The 16,805-nt window shown below is 44.0% G+C and overlaps 1 protein-coding gene across 5 annotated transcripts in view; it reads right to left on the bottom strand.

Moving 5' to 3' along the window:
- The window catches only part of LOC126360357 (phosphatase and actin regulator 2), a 717,887-nt gene that overhangs the window by 43,119 nt on the left and 657,963 nt on the right, over positions 1-16,805 (bottom strand). For 3 of the 5 annotated variants that reach the window (XM_050007705.1, XM_050007703.1, XM_050007704.1), the window contains exon 5: positions 3,799-4,122. The exons of the other annotated variants lie outside the window; for them this stretch is intronic. In XM_050007705.1, the coding sequence (XP_049863662.1) occupies positions 3,799-4,122 (324 nt within the window). The remainder of the gene's footprint in view (positions 1-3,798; positions 4,123-16,805) is intronic. 5 annotated transcript variants of the gene reach the window in all.

Here is a 16,805-nt window from a genome sequence, read left to right as displayed (position 1 = left end):
TACAATTTTCTAATGCTGCAACTTCTCTGTATACTACAGCATCATCCGCGAAAAGGCGCATGGAACTTCCGACGCTATCTACTAGGTCATATATATGTATATTACTGAGCCTTTGTGTTCTACTTCGGAGAGAAGGGTGCATAATGCTCTCCACTACCTTCACCGCTAAATGAACTTGCCACTATTATGCAGGAAGAATGGTATAAGATTCCCTTGAAAACCATACCAGACCTGTATTTGTCAGTTCCGAGGCGACTAGAAGCTGTTTTAATGCCTGCCGGTTTTTTTATACTGTGTTAATTATGGCAATGTGCTATGTTTTTTGGTGTTTCCATAATTTTCTCCAACCCCTTGTGTTTTTCCATAGTGTCCCAGACACGTTCCGTGGGTGACAAATCTAGGGACTAGGCTGGCCACAGACGTGTATATTCTTCGTGATATTTATGGTATGAACTACTTTGCAGGGTCTTTTGTTAGCCTGCTGTAATATGCTATCTGGTAGCGGCCCACGAAGAGCACCACAACAAGGTTTAACATTCTTGCCACATAATGGCGAGCATTCATCCTCCTTCCAACACTCACCAAATCATTGCCGTTGTCATGTCAAATATCTCACCACACCATAATTTCACCGAGTTGTAGAGGCGTGGGTATCAGTAATCATTGTTTCCTACGATCCTTAACCGGGCCGTTCAAAATATGGCTCTGAGCACTATGGGACTCAACTGCTGTGGTCATCAGTCCCCTAGAACTTAGAACTACTTAAACCTAACTAACGTAAGGACATGACACACATCTATGCCCGAGGCAGGATTCGAACCTGCGACCGTAGCAGTCGCACGGTTCCGAACTGCGCGCCTAGAACCGCGAGACCACCGCGGCCGGCTAACCGGGTCGTCTGCGGACATTTTAGCGTTGATTTGGCCGCTGCAAACAGAAGCGAAACTCAACGCCGAACAGCACAGAATGTCACTCAAATTCCTAGTTGACTTTACTCTACAAGATGCAAGTTTCCGTTCGTCGTATGGCCTCAGCCCTAAAATATGCGTGGCAACTCGAGATCTCAAATCACTTTCCAGTAACCTGTATCCGACGTCTCGCAGCGACGCAACGCCTGTGGTGTCTGCTCGGATTTCACCTGTCGCCATTTGCTGTTCTTCAGAGCCAGGTGGACAATCCTACAATATCCTCTTGGTTTAGTCCTTCTGGGACGACGGGTTCCAAATCTTTTTGCCACACTGTCGCCCCGAGTCCATCTCGGGTCACGATTCGTTCAGAGCCATTGCATTACAGCCCGTTGTCTGTGCGTTCTGTCGGTACAATGCTCCCGCGTTCCTCGTGCCAATGATTCGACGTTCCTCAAAGTTCGAAAGATGAGCGATGAGCTACACTTGCGAGTCATGTAGTCTTGCTGTGTTACAATCTCCACCTTGTAACTTCCAGTAATTTATATTTCTAATAGCTATCATATTCCCACACCATTCTTCATATGCAGGAATGCCATTTTTGTCTACTGAAAAGAAACCCACATAAGGATGAAATTTTAAACAACGTATCTCACTGGCTTGGAAATAGTGGTATCGTTTGACGAGGTGTTGATGTTGTAACACTTTTAACGTTTTCAGTATCTGTCAGCATATGTAAACGTAAGAAAAGTAAAGTCGAAGCCATGTAAGAAAGGTGGTTCGAACACCATAGCGGCAAACGAGATAGGTGGCGTCGCCATGAGACACTGCACTCGCATTTGGGAGGACGAAGTTGAAATCCCTTTCGGTCACCCAGATTTTGAGTTTTTTGTAGTTTTCCTATATGTGAAGATGAATGCTGGTTGGATCTTTTGACAAAGACACGCCTTATTCCCCCTCTCCACTCCTGTCCAATCCGAGTTTGTGCTCCCACCACAATGCTTGTCGCCATCGGCGAGAGGATGACATCGACGATCTTCCTTTGTAATAATTGCAGTACAATATCAGCGAAGAGAAGGCCGTGGTAGGCGTATATGAAAGGAGAGAGAAAGAGGGTTAAGGAATGAAAATCTTTGTTTGGCTTTGACTGAATATCGTTAAACGTGGTTGTGATTTACATGGACTTAATGAGAAGTCAGGAAGTATACAATTATGCCAAGAGTTAGTTAAGCTGTTACTTTATATCGTTTTATCATGAAAGCCTTAATTAAGACTTTTTGGTAAGTCAGTTTATTGTAAAATACCGCTCTCGGCCTTCCATTGCCTCCTACATCTCCCCATTCTCTCCCTCTCTGTAGCAGAAATCGTGCGATGGCGTTCGACTCGGGTGGGGGGGGGGGGGGGGGTCGAATCCTGGCGGTGGACTAAATTTTTATTGCCAATATTTGGTCGACAACGGGAGGAGAGGTGGCGGCGTAAAGTTTTTAATCATCAATCTTTCTGCTAATGTCCTGGATTTAATTACACACACGCGCGCACACACACACACACCATTACAGTCAGCAATACTTAACAGATACATTTACATAAAGAGCTCTCATACTCTGCGACGGAAGGGTGTCTGCTAATGTGTTTAGGGAAAAGACTTCCAATTCGGTGGCTGAACGTGCCCCCAGGGGTCTCCTAGGCTTTCATGCTATATGGCTTTAGTTTACTTTATCTCTCCTTTTCCGCTTCTCTCGCCCCATTTCCTTCTTCCCTGCTTCGCTGTCCATCCTCCCCACCCCTATCTCTCTCTCTCTCTCTCTCTCTCTCTCTCTCTCTCTCTCTCTAGGCCATCTCCCGATCCCCTCTCTCTCTGTCTGACCACCTCATTCTATCTCCCCCATCTGTGTCCATCTCCTGTGTCATCCCATTTTCACCACTACCCTCAACCCTAATGGGAGATAATTGGTTCTGACCCCCATAGTAATTCTTTACAGACAATAAATAATGTGTGTACCAATTTTGTTTGAAACCAATCTCATGGTTTGGAAGGAGATGTGAAAAATACATAATACATACATAGATGCATGCATCACTTTTTATTACATATTAACTTTTTAGCCATGTCTTCACCCAAATACATGTACCACACATATAACGCACACATATCTCCCTCCCCTCTCTCTGTCCCACCATCTGTTGTCCTCCTCCTCCTCCTCCTCCTCCCTGATTTTCTGAGTTCATCTCGCCCTCCCCCTCTCACTATCCATCTCCTCCTCCCTTCTCCATCTGCTCAGCTGTACCCATCCGCATAAATACCCATCGGAAAGTATCCGATACCACCCACACGACACACTAGTTGTGCAGGGCAGCCTACATGTCAGATATAAGCAAACCTTTTCGTCCTCCCCACCTCTATGGGAGTTAGGTGGTTGTTACCCCCACAGTATTTCTCTCCAGACAATAAGTAGTATGAGTACCATAGTAGGTTAAAGTCGTCACACACACACACACACACACACACACACACACACACACACACACTCACTCACTCACTACGTTAAAATTCTCCTGTTTCTTGTCTGTAGCTGTCCCACCTGTACAATTTATTCATACAGCAAATTCCAGCAGAAACACCTGCAAAATGACAAGGAATCCGACACAATCCCTGTCACGGCGACTGGATAATTTCTCTAGGGGTAAGGAATTAATTACTGAGAGTAGGAAAGAAAGCGACAGTTAGGAAAAGAATACCAGAAGAGTTAAACGAGTTACAACTTCGAGATTAATATTCCAGGTAGTATCGATTCGTGCACCGCCACTGAGTGCTCGGTGAACGCGAGGCGCGTGTTTTGATACGGGCAGCCAAAGAACGGAGGGAAGCGAGCAGTAAGCGGGCTGTGAGCACCTGCGTGGGGCGGCGAGCCCCGCGACGCGCAGTGGTCGGCGTGGTAGCAGAGCAGGCGGCGCGTGAGGCGGCCGGGGCCCTGGCCGGCGCCCGCCCCCGCCCCCGGGCCCAGCGAGGACGGCCGCTCGGGCCGGGCGCCCGCGTCCGCCTGCTGCGGGGGCGGCGCGGAGGCGGCGGCCGCCTGCTGCTGGCTTTGCAGCCCGGGGGCGGCCGAGGAGGAGGCGGTGGGGGCGGCCGGCGCACCCTCGCCATGCGACGCGACCGGCGCCGCCGCCGGCAGCGACAGCGATCCGTTCACTTGCTCAGTCTTCTCCTTCCTCGGCTCTGCAACACGACACACACGCCGCCGGCTCAGAATCGCGGCCTCCTCGGTACTTCCGTCCGAATCAAAGTACACTACTGGCCATTAAAATTGCTACACCAAGAATAAATGCAGATGATAAACGGGTATTCATTAGATAAATATATTATAGTAGAACTCACATGCGATTACATTTTCACGCAAGTTGGGTGCATAGATCCTGAGAAATCAGTACCCAGAACTACCACATCTGGCCGTAATAACGGCCTTTATACGCCTGGGCATTAAGTCAAACAGAGCTCGGAGGGCGTGTACAGGTACAGCTGCCCATGCAGCTTCAACACGATACCACAGTTCATCAAGAGTAAAGACTGGCGTATTGTGACGAGCCAGTTGCTCGGCCACTATTGACCAGATGTTTTCAATTGGTGAGAGATATGGAAAATGTGCTGACCAGGGCAGCAGTCGAACATTTTCTGTACCCAGAAAGGTCCGTACAGGACCTGCAACATGCGGTCGTGCATTATCCTGCTGAAATGTAGAGTTTCGCAGGGAGCGAATGAAGGGTAGAGCCACGGGTCGTAACACATCTGAAATGTAACATGCACTGTTCAAAGTGCCGTCAATGCGAACAAGAGGTGACCGAGACGTGTAACGACTGGCACCCCATACCATCAGGCTGGGTGATACGCCAGTATGGCGATTACGAATACACGCTTCCAATGTGCGTTCACTGCGATGTCGCCAAACACGGATTCGACCATCATGATGCTGTAAACAGAACCTGGATTCATCCGAAAAAATGACGTTTTGCCATTCGTGCACCCAGGTTCGTCGTTGAGTACACCATCGCAGGCACTCCTGTCTGTGATGCAGCGTCAAGGGTAACCGGAGCCATAGTCTCCGAGCTGCTGCAAACCTCGTCGAACTTTTCGTGCAGATGGTTGTTGTCTTGCAAACGTCCCCATCCGTTGACCCAGAGATCAAGACGTGGCTGCATGATCCGTTAGAGCCATGCGGATAAGGTGCCTGTCATCTCGACTGTTAGTGATACGAGGCCGTTGGGATCCAGCACGGCGTTCCGTATTACCCTCCTGAACCCACCGATTCCATATTCTGTTAAGTGTTTGGATCTCGACCAACGCGAGCAGCAATGTCGCGATACGATAAACCGTAATTGCGATAGGCTACAATCTGACCTTTATCAAAGTCGGAAACGTGATGGTACGCATTTCTTCTCCTTACACGAGTTATCACAACGTTTCAGCAGGCAACGCCGGTCAATTGCTGTTTGTGTATGAGAAATCGGCTGGAAACGTTCCTCATGTCAGCACGTTGTAGGTGTCGCCACCGGCGCCAACCTTGTGTGAATACTCTGAAAAGCTAATCATTTGCATATCACAATATCTTCTTCCAGTCGGTTAAATTTTGCGTCTCTAGCACGTCATCTTCGTGGTGTAGCAATTTTAATGGCCAGTAGTGTAGTTGACATCTGACAGCGAGCGGGCTGAATGCAATGGCATTGTCTGTTTCCACTGTGTTGCCATTTTCGCTACGCAAATAATTGTACCTTCCAGTTCTGAAGTTGGAAACTTTTGCTGGGAAGAAAAATCCAGCAATTTCAAGAAAGAAACAACTACGGCGCTAATTAAAATTAAGAACGCATTTTGACCTACTTAGAGACACTTCACAGACCTGTGCCGTAACTGAATTGCAAATTCTTCGCGTGACTTTTCTAGGAGGTAGATTCTGTAAAGTGATTTTCTATCATCGCGGAAAGCGGAATACGGTGGCGGCGGCGACGTCGCAACTTCGGACCTTAACCGCCAGATGCCAACTAACTTAAACCAGACTACAGCACACTTCTCACCAGTATTCTGTTACAGCCAGAAAAGGCCGGGAAAGATCAGTTAAGCGGAATGGATGGTGTCTTGAAAAGAGGTTACACAGTGAATATCAAGTAATACAAGGATATTGGAGAGTAATGGAATAAAATAAAAGACAGCTTAGGGAATGAGACACTAAAATAACTTGATGGTTCTGTTATTTAGGTGGATAAATAGCCGACACTGGCACACATAAAGAGGATACAAATGCTGAATAGCAATAGCAAGGAAAATGAGTGAGAAAAAGACAAATAGCTACCATCGAATTTAAATTTTAAGTTTTACCGAGTACAAGGGCAACCTTTTATAGAATTGAAATGTGGACAATGAACAGTACACACAAGCAGAATAGAAGCCTTCGAAATGTGATGCTACAGAATGATGTAATGGAAGGGACGGATAGATCTGGAATCGGAGCAGATTTGCGACTAGGTCCAAGACTTCCTTGCAGACGGAACTACAAGGGTGAGTCAAATGAAAACCTTAAATTTGGAATAACAAATCGAAATTTCGCGCCGTTATCCTGTAAGCTGGTAAACGTGCTACAAACAGTGCGCAGAATGGCCTGTAGGTGGCAGCATAGTGCAGATGCATACATACCGTCGTAGTATCAGTATAAAGATGGCCACCCCACTTGCAACTTGCACCAGGGAAGAAAAGCATTCTGTTATTCGGTTTCTGCGTAGTGAAGGTGTGAAACCTATTGAAATTCTTCGACGAATGAAGGTTCAGTACGGTGATGCATGTTTGTCACAGCAGTCTACGAATGGAGTAGGAAGTTCGCAAATGGTGTGACTTCAGTGGAAGATGCTCCTCGTCCAGGTCTGGCACAACGAGTTGTGACTCCACAGAACATTGCAGCAGTTCAAGCCATAGTGAAGGAAAACCACCGAATGACACTGAATAACATTGCAGCATGTTTACAGATTAATCATGGCTCAGCACACCACATTGTGCATGATGTGCTACAGAGTTTCTCAAAGTTGCTGCAAGATGGGTGCCACGGCAGCTAACTCTTGAAATGAGAGAACGACTTGTTGATGCTTGTGAAGAACTATTTCGGCACTTTGAATGAGAAGGTGATGGCTTCCTTGCAAGAATCGTTACTGACAGACCTGCATTTTGAGTGTCGTCCTCATCCACCATACTCACCCGACCTTGCCCCAAGTGATTTCCATATGTTTGGACCACTCAAGGACGCAATAGGAGAAGTTCCGTTCTGATGAAGAGGTACGCCACGCGGTGTATGAGTGGTTGCGCGGACTACCAAAAGACTTTTTTTCTAAAGGGATTTATCCACTTTGTAAGCGCTGGAGGACTTGCATTGAGCGCAGGGGAGATTATGTTGAAAAGTGATACAGCTTTGTACCACTTCTGCACAATAGATAACATTTAAACAAAAATATTTATGGTTTTCATTTGACTCACCGTCGTAAATACTTCGCTCTTAACGGAACAAAATCGACAGATGTAAAGGTAATATCCGGTGCACCCCAAGGAAGTGTGACAGGGCCGTTACTGTTTACAATATACGTAAATGATCTAGTAGAAAGCGCCGGATGCTCTTTAAGACTATTCGCAGACGATGCGGTTGTCTGTAACAAAGTAGCGACGTCACGAGATACTAACGATTTGCAGAATGAACTCCAGAGAATTGATGAATGGTGCAGGCTCTGGCAGTTGACCCTGAACATAAATAAATGTAACACACTGCGCATACACAGGAAAAGAAATCTACTACTGTATAGCTGTACTATTGATGACAAACCGCTGGAAACAGTATCTGTCGTAAAATATCGAGGAGTAACTATCCGGAACGACCTTAAATGGAATGGCCACGGTACAAGAAACAATAATGCAAACAAGGAAATATGTAAAATATACTTGCAAGCAGATGGTATTTCCTGATGTGAGCAAAAATCTTAAGTACTAACATAACATATTTTGTAATAAACTGTTTTTAGATGGAAAAAGCAATCCAGATGGTATGTGTGTTTCATTAAGACCACTGAGAAAAAAGTCTCTTGAAAGAAGTGTACAAGGTGGGGAAGAATTGTGTAAACCAACACTGTAGGTGACTGCCAATAAAATGTTGGTTGTACAATGTTCGTTATTGTCGGTTGTTATTCATTATGTTATATCTATTATTTTACAGGTATTGCGTGATTTTTCTTTCGAGAAATATATGAGTACATAACGTACAAACCGCCAGTGACTGACAATTTTCTTCCTCTTGTTGTCCATACTTTCTAACATATAAACTACTTCTGAAGTGCCAAAATGTACTTGAACAAATGAAATGTCTATAAAACGCCTCACTGTACAATGCTCTTGCGGTCAGAGAGTCCCAATTAATGAATTCCATCGCCCATGGCCTGTGGGCTGCTGAGGAACACCGCAGTCCTGGGTTCATGTATAAACCATGAAAATCCGCTGCATTACTAATAAACCCGGCCTGTGGGCATACCGGTGAGACTAAATCCGACGGACAGGGCCTGCACATTAGTGCGAACCGAATGGCTTCAGATCGGCAGTCCCGATCCATTACAGATACTCGCAGAAACGGTATGTGTTGTTGACCCGTCACGGAAATCCAATCATGTGGCCAGCCATTCACTAGCCACAGACAGCATCTTGATGAAATGAGACCATGGTGATCAATCCATGCAACAGATAAGGTGTTCAAAAACTCTGACAATCAATAATAATGAGGATACATAGCAAGTCACCGTAAAGGTGATTGTTGAGCTGCAGATAGCCACTTAGAAAAGACAATCACACTCTCACAACTAAATTTCCAGCCATAGCTTTTGTCAGAAAACAAGAGCACACAAACATTCACAGAACTATTCAGACACAACTCATGCTCACATGACTGACGTTTCCGGCTGCTGCGTCTACAGTCTCTGAGAATCAGATCCAAACAAACCACTCCTATTGCCTCCCGTCGGCAGCTGCTAGGCTAGCGGCAAGAAGTGCTTGCAGCACTGACTGCAAGCTAAGGGGAGTGGCAGGAAGGGGGGAAGCAGTAGGAATGAGGCAGAAGGGAAACAGCAAACGTACTCGAATGCACCCAGCCAGGGACGATGCAGGATACCTCAGTAAACAAACCATTTCATCTACTGAAATTTCCCTCATATTTCCCTGGCGTGTTTGAAATTCCCTGATATTCCCTGCTTTCCAGAACCTGTGACAACTCCGATTATAGTTATAACAGTGTACACGTCTTGACGCAGCGTTAACTCACCAAGCGCAAATATGCAGACTACATTCATCCAGTATTTGAAAATGACAGCACTTAGAGACTTCCGACAAACTTTTAACATAGTTTCAAACCTTTTTAAACTTTGTTCGCTTACAAGCTATACGTCAAATATTTAACACATTAACTCATTTGAAACAAGGAGTTTCAAGCTGTTTTATACGTGGGAATTCGATTCTTCAAATGGTCGGGCTTTTATTGATCATTCCTAATGCTTATTCTGTAGTTACGAACTAGTGTCATAGCCTATGAAAACAAGGAGAACTGCCGTTTAACCAGGAAGACACCGTTTAATTTGACCACCTCTAATTTTCCGATGGTCCTCTACAGCATGTCGTCCAGTGCAATGGTAAATGGTGCCCGAAGACCGTTCGGCGATGGTATAGTGCAGCTCTCTCTCTCTCTCTCTCTCTCTCTCTCTCTCTCTCTCTCTCTGTCTCTCTCTCCCAACTGCTGCACTACTCTCAAATACGCAATTGTCTACAAGCAAACTGCAGAGACTCTGAATCGCTTGTGGTAGTTTTGTAAAAAACTGCTGTTAAGATCTTCACCCTTCGTGTCAATTGTTTTGTATTTATCTATTTTTCTACCGTTTTGTGAACATTCTTCAAACTGGTAGGGGGCTCTGACACACAGGAAGATGCAGTCACGGACTGTGCGGCTGATCCCGGCGGAGGTTCGAGTCCTACCTCGGGCATGGGTGTTAGTGTGTGTGTGTGTGTGTGTGTGTGTGTGTGTGTGTGTGTGTGTGTGTGTGTGTGTGAGTGTGTTTGTCCTTAGGATAATTTAGGGTAAGTAGTGTGTAAGCTTAGGGACTGATGACCTTAGCAGTTAAGTCCCATAAGATTTCACACATATCTGAACACACAGGAAGAAGACAAATACAATTTCATTGGATAGCATGTCCACAATGTTTTCAAATCAGGAGCATGGCCATGAGTCCAGAACAAGTGCGTCTGTAAATTGTATTGCGTCGACAAGTTATTTGTAGTCGTGTCTGACTGTAGCTCGTAAAAAAATGGTATTGTCCGTTGGCATTTCTACAGTCTTCCTCGCAGCGTCGGCTCTGTGCCTTATATGCCACAGAATGAGTGAGTGAGTGAGTGAGTGAGTGAGTGAGTGAGTGAGTGAGCGAAGGGAATCCTCATTGCGCAGTGCAGTCGGTGTATCAAGTGGTCCATAAGCACGCAGGCGCTGAAGCGTCTGCTTATTTACAGTCCAGGTTACCGGACGCTCACGACACGCAGTAACCATTCCTTGGCTTGTATATTCGCTCTCGTGTCGTGCATAAGGGGCTTCAAGGTGCAATGTACAACGCGAAAATCGAGCGAAGTTCTTTGGAGTAAATGAAGCGCACTTAACAAGGAAGGCATTCCACACTGAGCTGTAATTCAGTTGGGCAAGGAAATCAATCATGGCCATGACAAGGGAATCATATTGTATTCGCTTGAAATGATGAGGAAGTACAAACTAGGAAGGGTCTTCCCAAATACGTGCCCAGTGTCTTAATCGTTGTGCTATTTCACTCGTTTGTTATTTGCAAATTTCCCCGTGTAAACGCTGCTGCACTTCTCGTGATTGATGTTTTCTGAATCTTTACTGTGGTAACCGTATGTCTGCAGGTTCGTCTGTTGTACCTCCAAAGATACTTCAACAAGCCTCTCAGACTTCTTGCCGCTCCACTGAGCGAGGGTCCTCAACGAAAATCCGTACGAAAGGGAATACAAAATGAGGCTGACAATACAATCAGGACCTTCTGCTTTCTTCAGTAATACTAGCATTACATTTTTGAAGTTTGTATGAAACAGAGGCAATTTCTTGGTTCTCAGTAGTATTTCATTACAATACTGTGACAAAAGTGATATATAAGATCTTGTACCAACCATTCAAAAATGACGTGCTCCTGCAATAACAGAACAAATATTTATAGTTAGCCGCCACTGTGGCCGAGCGGTTCTAGTCGCTTCACTCCGAAACCGCGCTGCTGCTACGGTCGCAGGTTCGAGTCCTGCCTCGGGCATGGACGTGTGTGATGTCCTTAGGTTAGTTAGCTTGAAGTAGTTCTAAGTCTACGGGACTGATGACCTCAGATGTTAAGTCCCATAGTGCTCAGAGCCATTTTTGAACCATTTAAAGCTATTTTAAAGAAATTACATGCTGTCATATTTACACCAAAGTTGAACGGTAATTAAATATAACAGAGAACAAAAGGACATGCAGGTTAAGTAGCGAGATTCTGTAAAATAGTTGTAATCTTCCGAGTGTTAAGTACGTTATATATAAGAACTCTGCAACAACTGCTCGAAAGTAACATGCTCCTAAAATAGCGTGAACACCTCGAACTAATTTATGAGCTTAACATGATGTCATAGGAGCAACGAAGTATATGACATAATCTGTTTCCAAAAAATCATCCGCAAAGTAAGTTCTAATGCGCCTATCTACAGATATGGCTTGTTCCTACGTCAAAATGACAAGTGTCACTAATGTATCCAATGTATGCAACTTCCGTTTTAGATATTTGAAACTGGCATAAGGTCGAAATTGTACAACCGTACAGGAAATAAAGAAAATAGCACCTGAAGGCTTCAAGAAACCATTCAAAAAATAACCGGTCACTCTTTTACCCTTTTCTAAACAGTCCAGTATGTTAATTTCAAGTGACTTTCCACCCCCCTTTCTCTCCCTCCCCCCCCCCCCCCCCCAAAAAAAAACCAGTTGCCTTCAATTTTCCTGTCACCTACTCCAACGCACTGTTTAACCAGCAGCCTTGTCTCCGTAGTGTAACGATGCACTCATACTTCGCCGACAATCGCGTAACGACCAGAGACTCCTGCGTATGATAGTGCAACTTTTCCAAGCATGAACCTTCAATGTTGTCAACAGGAGCGGTTGTGGTGTGGAGTGTACAAACACAGTTGCCATCTGCCACTTCTGAAGAAGAGATCACAATCGATTGTAAAAAAAAATTTCAGATATGCAGCGTTCGAACATGTACTTTTCAATTCCTTTAACTAAAGCTATCTACTAGCGGGAGGTTTGCTTTAATACTTGACAACTTTTGTAGGTATGGTCCTATTCGAGGTGGTATGCCCTTGTCTACTCAGCCAACCAATTTCACGTCGACGCTGGATCAGCGTACAACAAGGCACATGGATGCAACATATTGCCTCAGGTTATTCAGCATGTTCATTGAAAAAGCAGCAAACGAAACTAAAGAGAAATTAGGACTGCAGTCAAAGTTCAAAGAGGGAAAATGAAAACTTTATTCGACGGTGATATTTTAATATTGACAGAGATGATAAAGGACTTGAAAAAGCAGCTGAACAGAAGTAATGGATCTTATAATTAAATTCTCCCCCCCCCCCCCTTGAACCATGGACCTTGCCGTTGGTGGGGAGGCTTGCGTGCCTCAGCGATACAGATAGCCGTACCGTAGGTACAACTACAACGGAGGGGTATCTGTTGAGAGGCCAGACAAACGTGTGGTTCCTGAAGAGGGGCAGCAGCCTTTTCAGTAGTTGCAAGGGCAACAGTCTGGATGATTAACTGATCTGGCATTGTAACAATAACCAAAACGGCATTGCTGTGCTGGTACTGCGAACGGCTGAAAGCAAGGGGAAACTACGCCCGTAATTTTTCCCGAAGCATGCAGCTTTACTGTATGATTAAATGATGATGGCGTCCTCCTGGGTAAAATATTCCGGAGGTAAAATAGTCCCCCATTCGGATCTCCGGGCGGGGACTACTCAAGAGGATGTCGTTATCAGGAGAAAGAAAACTGGTGTTCTACGGATTGGAGCGTGGAATGTCAGATCCCTCAATCGGGCAGGTAGGTTAGAAAATTTAAAAAGGGAGATGGATAGTTTAAAGTTAGATATAGTGGGAATTAGTGAAGTTCGGCGACAGGAGGAACAAGACTTTTGGTCAGGTGACTACAGGGTTATAAACACAAAATCAAATAGGGGTAATGCAGGAGTAGGTTTAATAATGTATAGGAAAATAGGAATGCTGGTAAGCTACTACAAACAGCATAGTGAACGCATTATTGTGGCCAAGATAGATACGAAGCCCACACCTACTACAGTAGTACAAGTTTATATGCCAACTAGCTCTGCAGATGACGAAGAAATTGAAGAAATGTATGATCAAATAAAAGAAATTATTCAGATAGTGAAGGGAGATGAAAATTTAATAGTCATGGGTGACTGGAATTCGAGAGTAGGAAAAGGGAGAGAAGGAAACGTAGTAGGTGGATATGGATTGGGGCTAAGAAACGAAAGAGGAAACCGCTTGGTAGAATTTTGCACAGAGCACAACTTAATCATAGCTAACACTTGGTTCAAGAATCTTAAAAGAAGGCTGTATACATGGAAGAAGCCTGGAGATACTGACAGGTTTCAGATAGATTATATAATGGTAAGACAGAGATTTAGGAACCAGGTTTTAAATTGTAAGACATTTCCAGGGGCAGATGTGGACTCTGACCACAATCTATTGGTTATGACCTGAAGATTAAAACTGAAGAAACTGCAAAAATGTGGGAATTTAAGGAGATGGGACCTGGATAAACTGAAAGAACCAGAGGCTGTACAGAGTTTCAGGGAGAGCATAAGGGAACAATTGACAGGAATGGGGGAAAGAAATACAGTAGGAGAAGAATGGGTAGCTTTAAGGGATGAAGCAGTGAAGGCAGCAGAGGGTCAAGTAGGTAAAAAGACGAGGGCTAGTAGAAATCCTTTGGTAACAGAAGAAATATTGAATTTAATTGATGAAAGGAGAAAATATAAAAATGCAATAAATGAAGCAGGCAAAAAGGAAAACAAACGTCTCAAAAATGAGATCAACAGGAAGTGCAAAATGGCTAAGAAACGATGGCTTGAGGACAAATGTAAGTATGTAGAGGCTTATCTCACTATGGGTGACAGAGACTACCTACAGGAAAATTAAAGAGACCTTTGGAGAAAAGAGAACCACTTGTATGAACATCAAGAGCTCAGATGGAAACCCAGTTCTAAGCAAAGAGGAGAAAGCAGAAAGCTGGAAGGAGTATTAGAGGGTCTATACAAGGGCGATGTACTTGAGGATAATATTATGGAAGTGGAAGAGGATGTAGATGAAGATGAAATGGGAGATACGATGCTGCGTGAAGAGTTTGACAGAGCACTGAAAGACTTGAGTCGAAACAAGGCCCCCAGAGTAGACAACATTCCATTGGAACTACTGACGGCCTTGGGAGAGCCAGTCCTGACAAAACTCTATCATCTGTTGAGCAAGATGTATGAGACAGGCGAAATTCCTCAGACTTCCAAGAAGAATATAATAATTCCAATCCCAAAGAAAGCAGGTGTTGACAGATGCGAAAATTACCAAACAATCAGTTTAATAAGCCACAGCTGAAAAATACTAACACGAATTCTTTAGACGAATGGAAAAACTGGTAGAAGCCGACCTCGGGGAAGATCAGTTTGGATTCCGTAGAAATACTGGAACACGTGAGGCAATACTGACCTTACGACTTATGTTAGAAGAAAGATTAAGGAAAGGCAAACCTACGTTTCTAGCATTTGTAGACTTAGAGAAAGCTTTAGACAATGTTGACTGGAATACTCTCTTTGAAATTCTAAAGGTGGCAGGGATAAAATACAGAGAGCGAAAGGCTATTTACAATTTGTACAGAAACCAGATGGCAGTTATAAAAGTCGAGGGACATGAAAGGGAAGCAGTGGTTGGGAAGGGAGTAAGACAGGGTTGTAGCTTCTCACCGATGTTATTCAATCTGCATATTGAGCAAGCAGTAAAGGAAACAAAAGAAAAATTCGGAGTAGGTATTAAAATCCATGGAGAGGAAATAAAAACTTTGAGGTTCGCTGATGACATTGTAATTCTGTCAGAGACAGCAAAGGACTTGGAAGAGCAGTTGAATGGAATGGACAGTGTCTTGAGAGGAGTATGTATGATGAACATCAACAAAAGCAAAACGAGCATAATGGAATGTAGTCGAATTAAGTTGGGTGATGCTGAGGGAATTAGATTAGGAAATGAGACACTTAAAGTAGTAAAGGAGTTTTGCTATTTGGGGAGCAAAATAACTGATGATGGTCGAAGTAGAGAGGATATAAAATGTAGACTGGCAATGGCAAGGAAAGCGTTTTCTGAAGAAGAGAAATTTGTTAACATCGAGTATAGATTTAAGTGTCAGGAAGTCGTTTCTGAAAGTATTTGTATGGAGTGTAACCATGTATGGAAGTGAAACATGGACAATAAATAGTTTGGACAAGAAGAGAATAGAAGCTTTCGAAATGTGGTGCTACAGAAGAATGCTGAAGATTAGATGGGTAGATCACATAACTAATGAGGAAGTATTGAATAAGATTGGGGAGAAGAGAAGTTTGTGGCACAACTTGACCAGAGGAAGGGGTCGGTTGGTAGGACATGTTCTGAGGCATCAAGGGATCACCAATTTAGTATTGGAGGGCAGCGTGGAGGGTAAAAATCGTAGAGGGAGACCAAGAGATGAATACACCAAGCAGATTCAGAAGGATGTAGGTTGCAGTAGGTACTGGGAGATGAAGCAGCTTGCACAGGATAGAGTAGCATGGAGAGCTGCATCAAACCAGTCTCAGGACTGAAGACCACAACAACAACAACAATTAAATTTTCCTCGAGACATTTAAGTCTCATCTTCATCTACGATAATGATGGAAGTTGAATAAATGAATTAAAATTTGTGCCACGGCCGTGCAACAATGATAGCCACATTGCTGCGGTGGTGTAATTGTCAGTATTTCTGTCTAGTAAGCAAAGAGACCCCGGTTCAAGTACTGGCCATGGCACAAATTTTACTTCATTTATTCGGCTTCCATCACTATCGAAACGAATAGAATTTTGAAAAGTGGTTATAAGATAATCAACACCTATAAAAGTAAAGCAAGGGTAACCGAATGTAGCGGAATTAAAGTTGATGCAACGGGAATCAGAATAAGAAATTGGACGCCAAAAGCAGAAGAGTTTTGTTATCTTGGTAAAAAAATAACTGATCATAGCAGAAGTGAAGAAGGTATAAAATGCAGCCTGCCAATAAAAAAAAACCTTTTAGGAAAAAGTGAACTATGTTAGCATCGAATACAATTTAAGTGTTAGGAACCCTTTTCCGAAGGTATTTGTCCGGTGCGAAGCCTTGTACGGAAGTAAAATATGTATGACGAACAGTTCAGAGAGAAGAGAACAGCTGTTTTTGAAATGTGGTGCTACAGAAGAAAGTTGATGATTAGATGGGTAGACAACTAATGATTCTTTATTTTTTTGTCATCAGTCTTCTGACTGCTTTGATGCGGCTCTACTAATTCCTCCAGTACCAACCTCTTCACCTGAGAGTAGCACTTGCACTCAACGCTCTGGATTATTTGCTTGATATATTCCCATATCTGTCTGCTCCTATAGTTTTTCCTGTTTGCAGCTGCCCCAAGTATTAAAAAAGTTATTTCCCTTAACATGTTTGGTATCATCCTGTCCCTTCGCCCTGTCAATGTTTTCCACATGTTTCTTTAGTCGCCGA

Source organism: Schistocerca gregaria, chromosome 1, assembly GCF_023897955.1.
Source record: "Schistocerca gregaria isolate iqSchGreg1 chromosome 1, iqSchGreg1.2, whole genome shotgun sequence".
Classification (NCBI taxonomy): Eukaryota; Metazoa; Arthropoda; class Insecta; order Orthoptera; family Acrididae; genus Schistocerca; species Schistocerca gregaria.
Note: the sequence above shows the minus strand (reverse complement) of the source record. Positions and strands in the feature narration are given on the sequence as shown.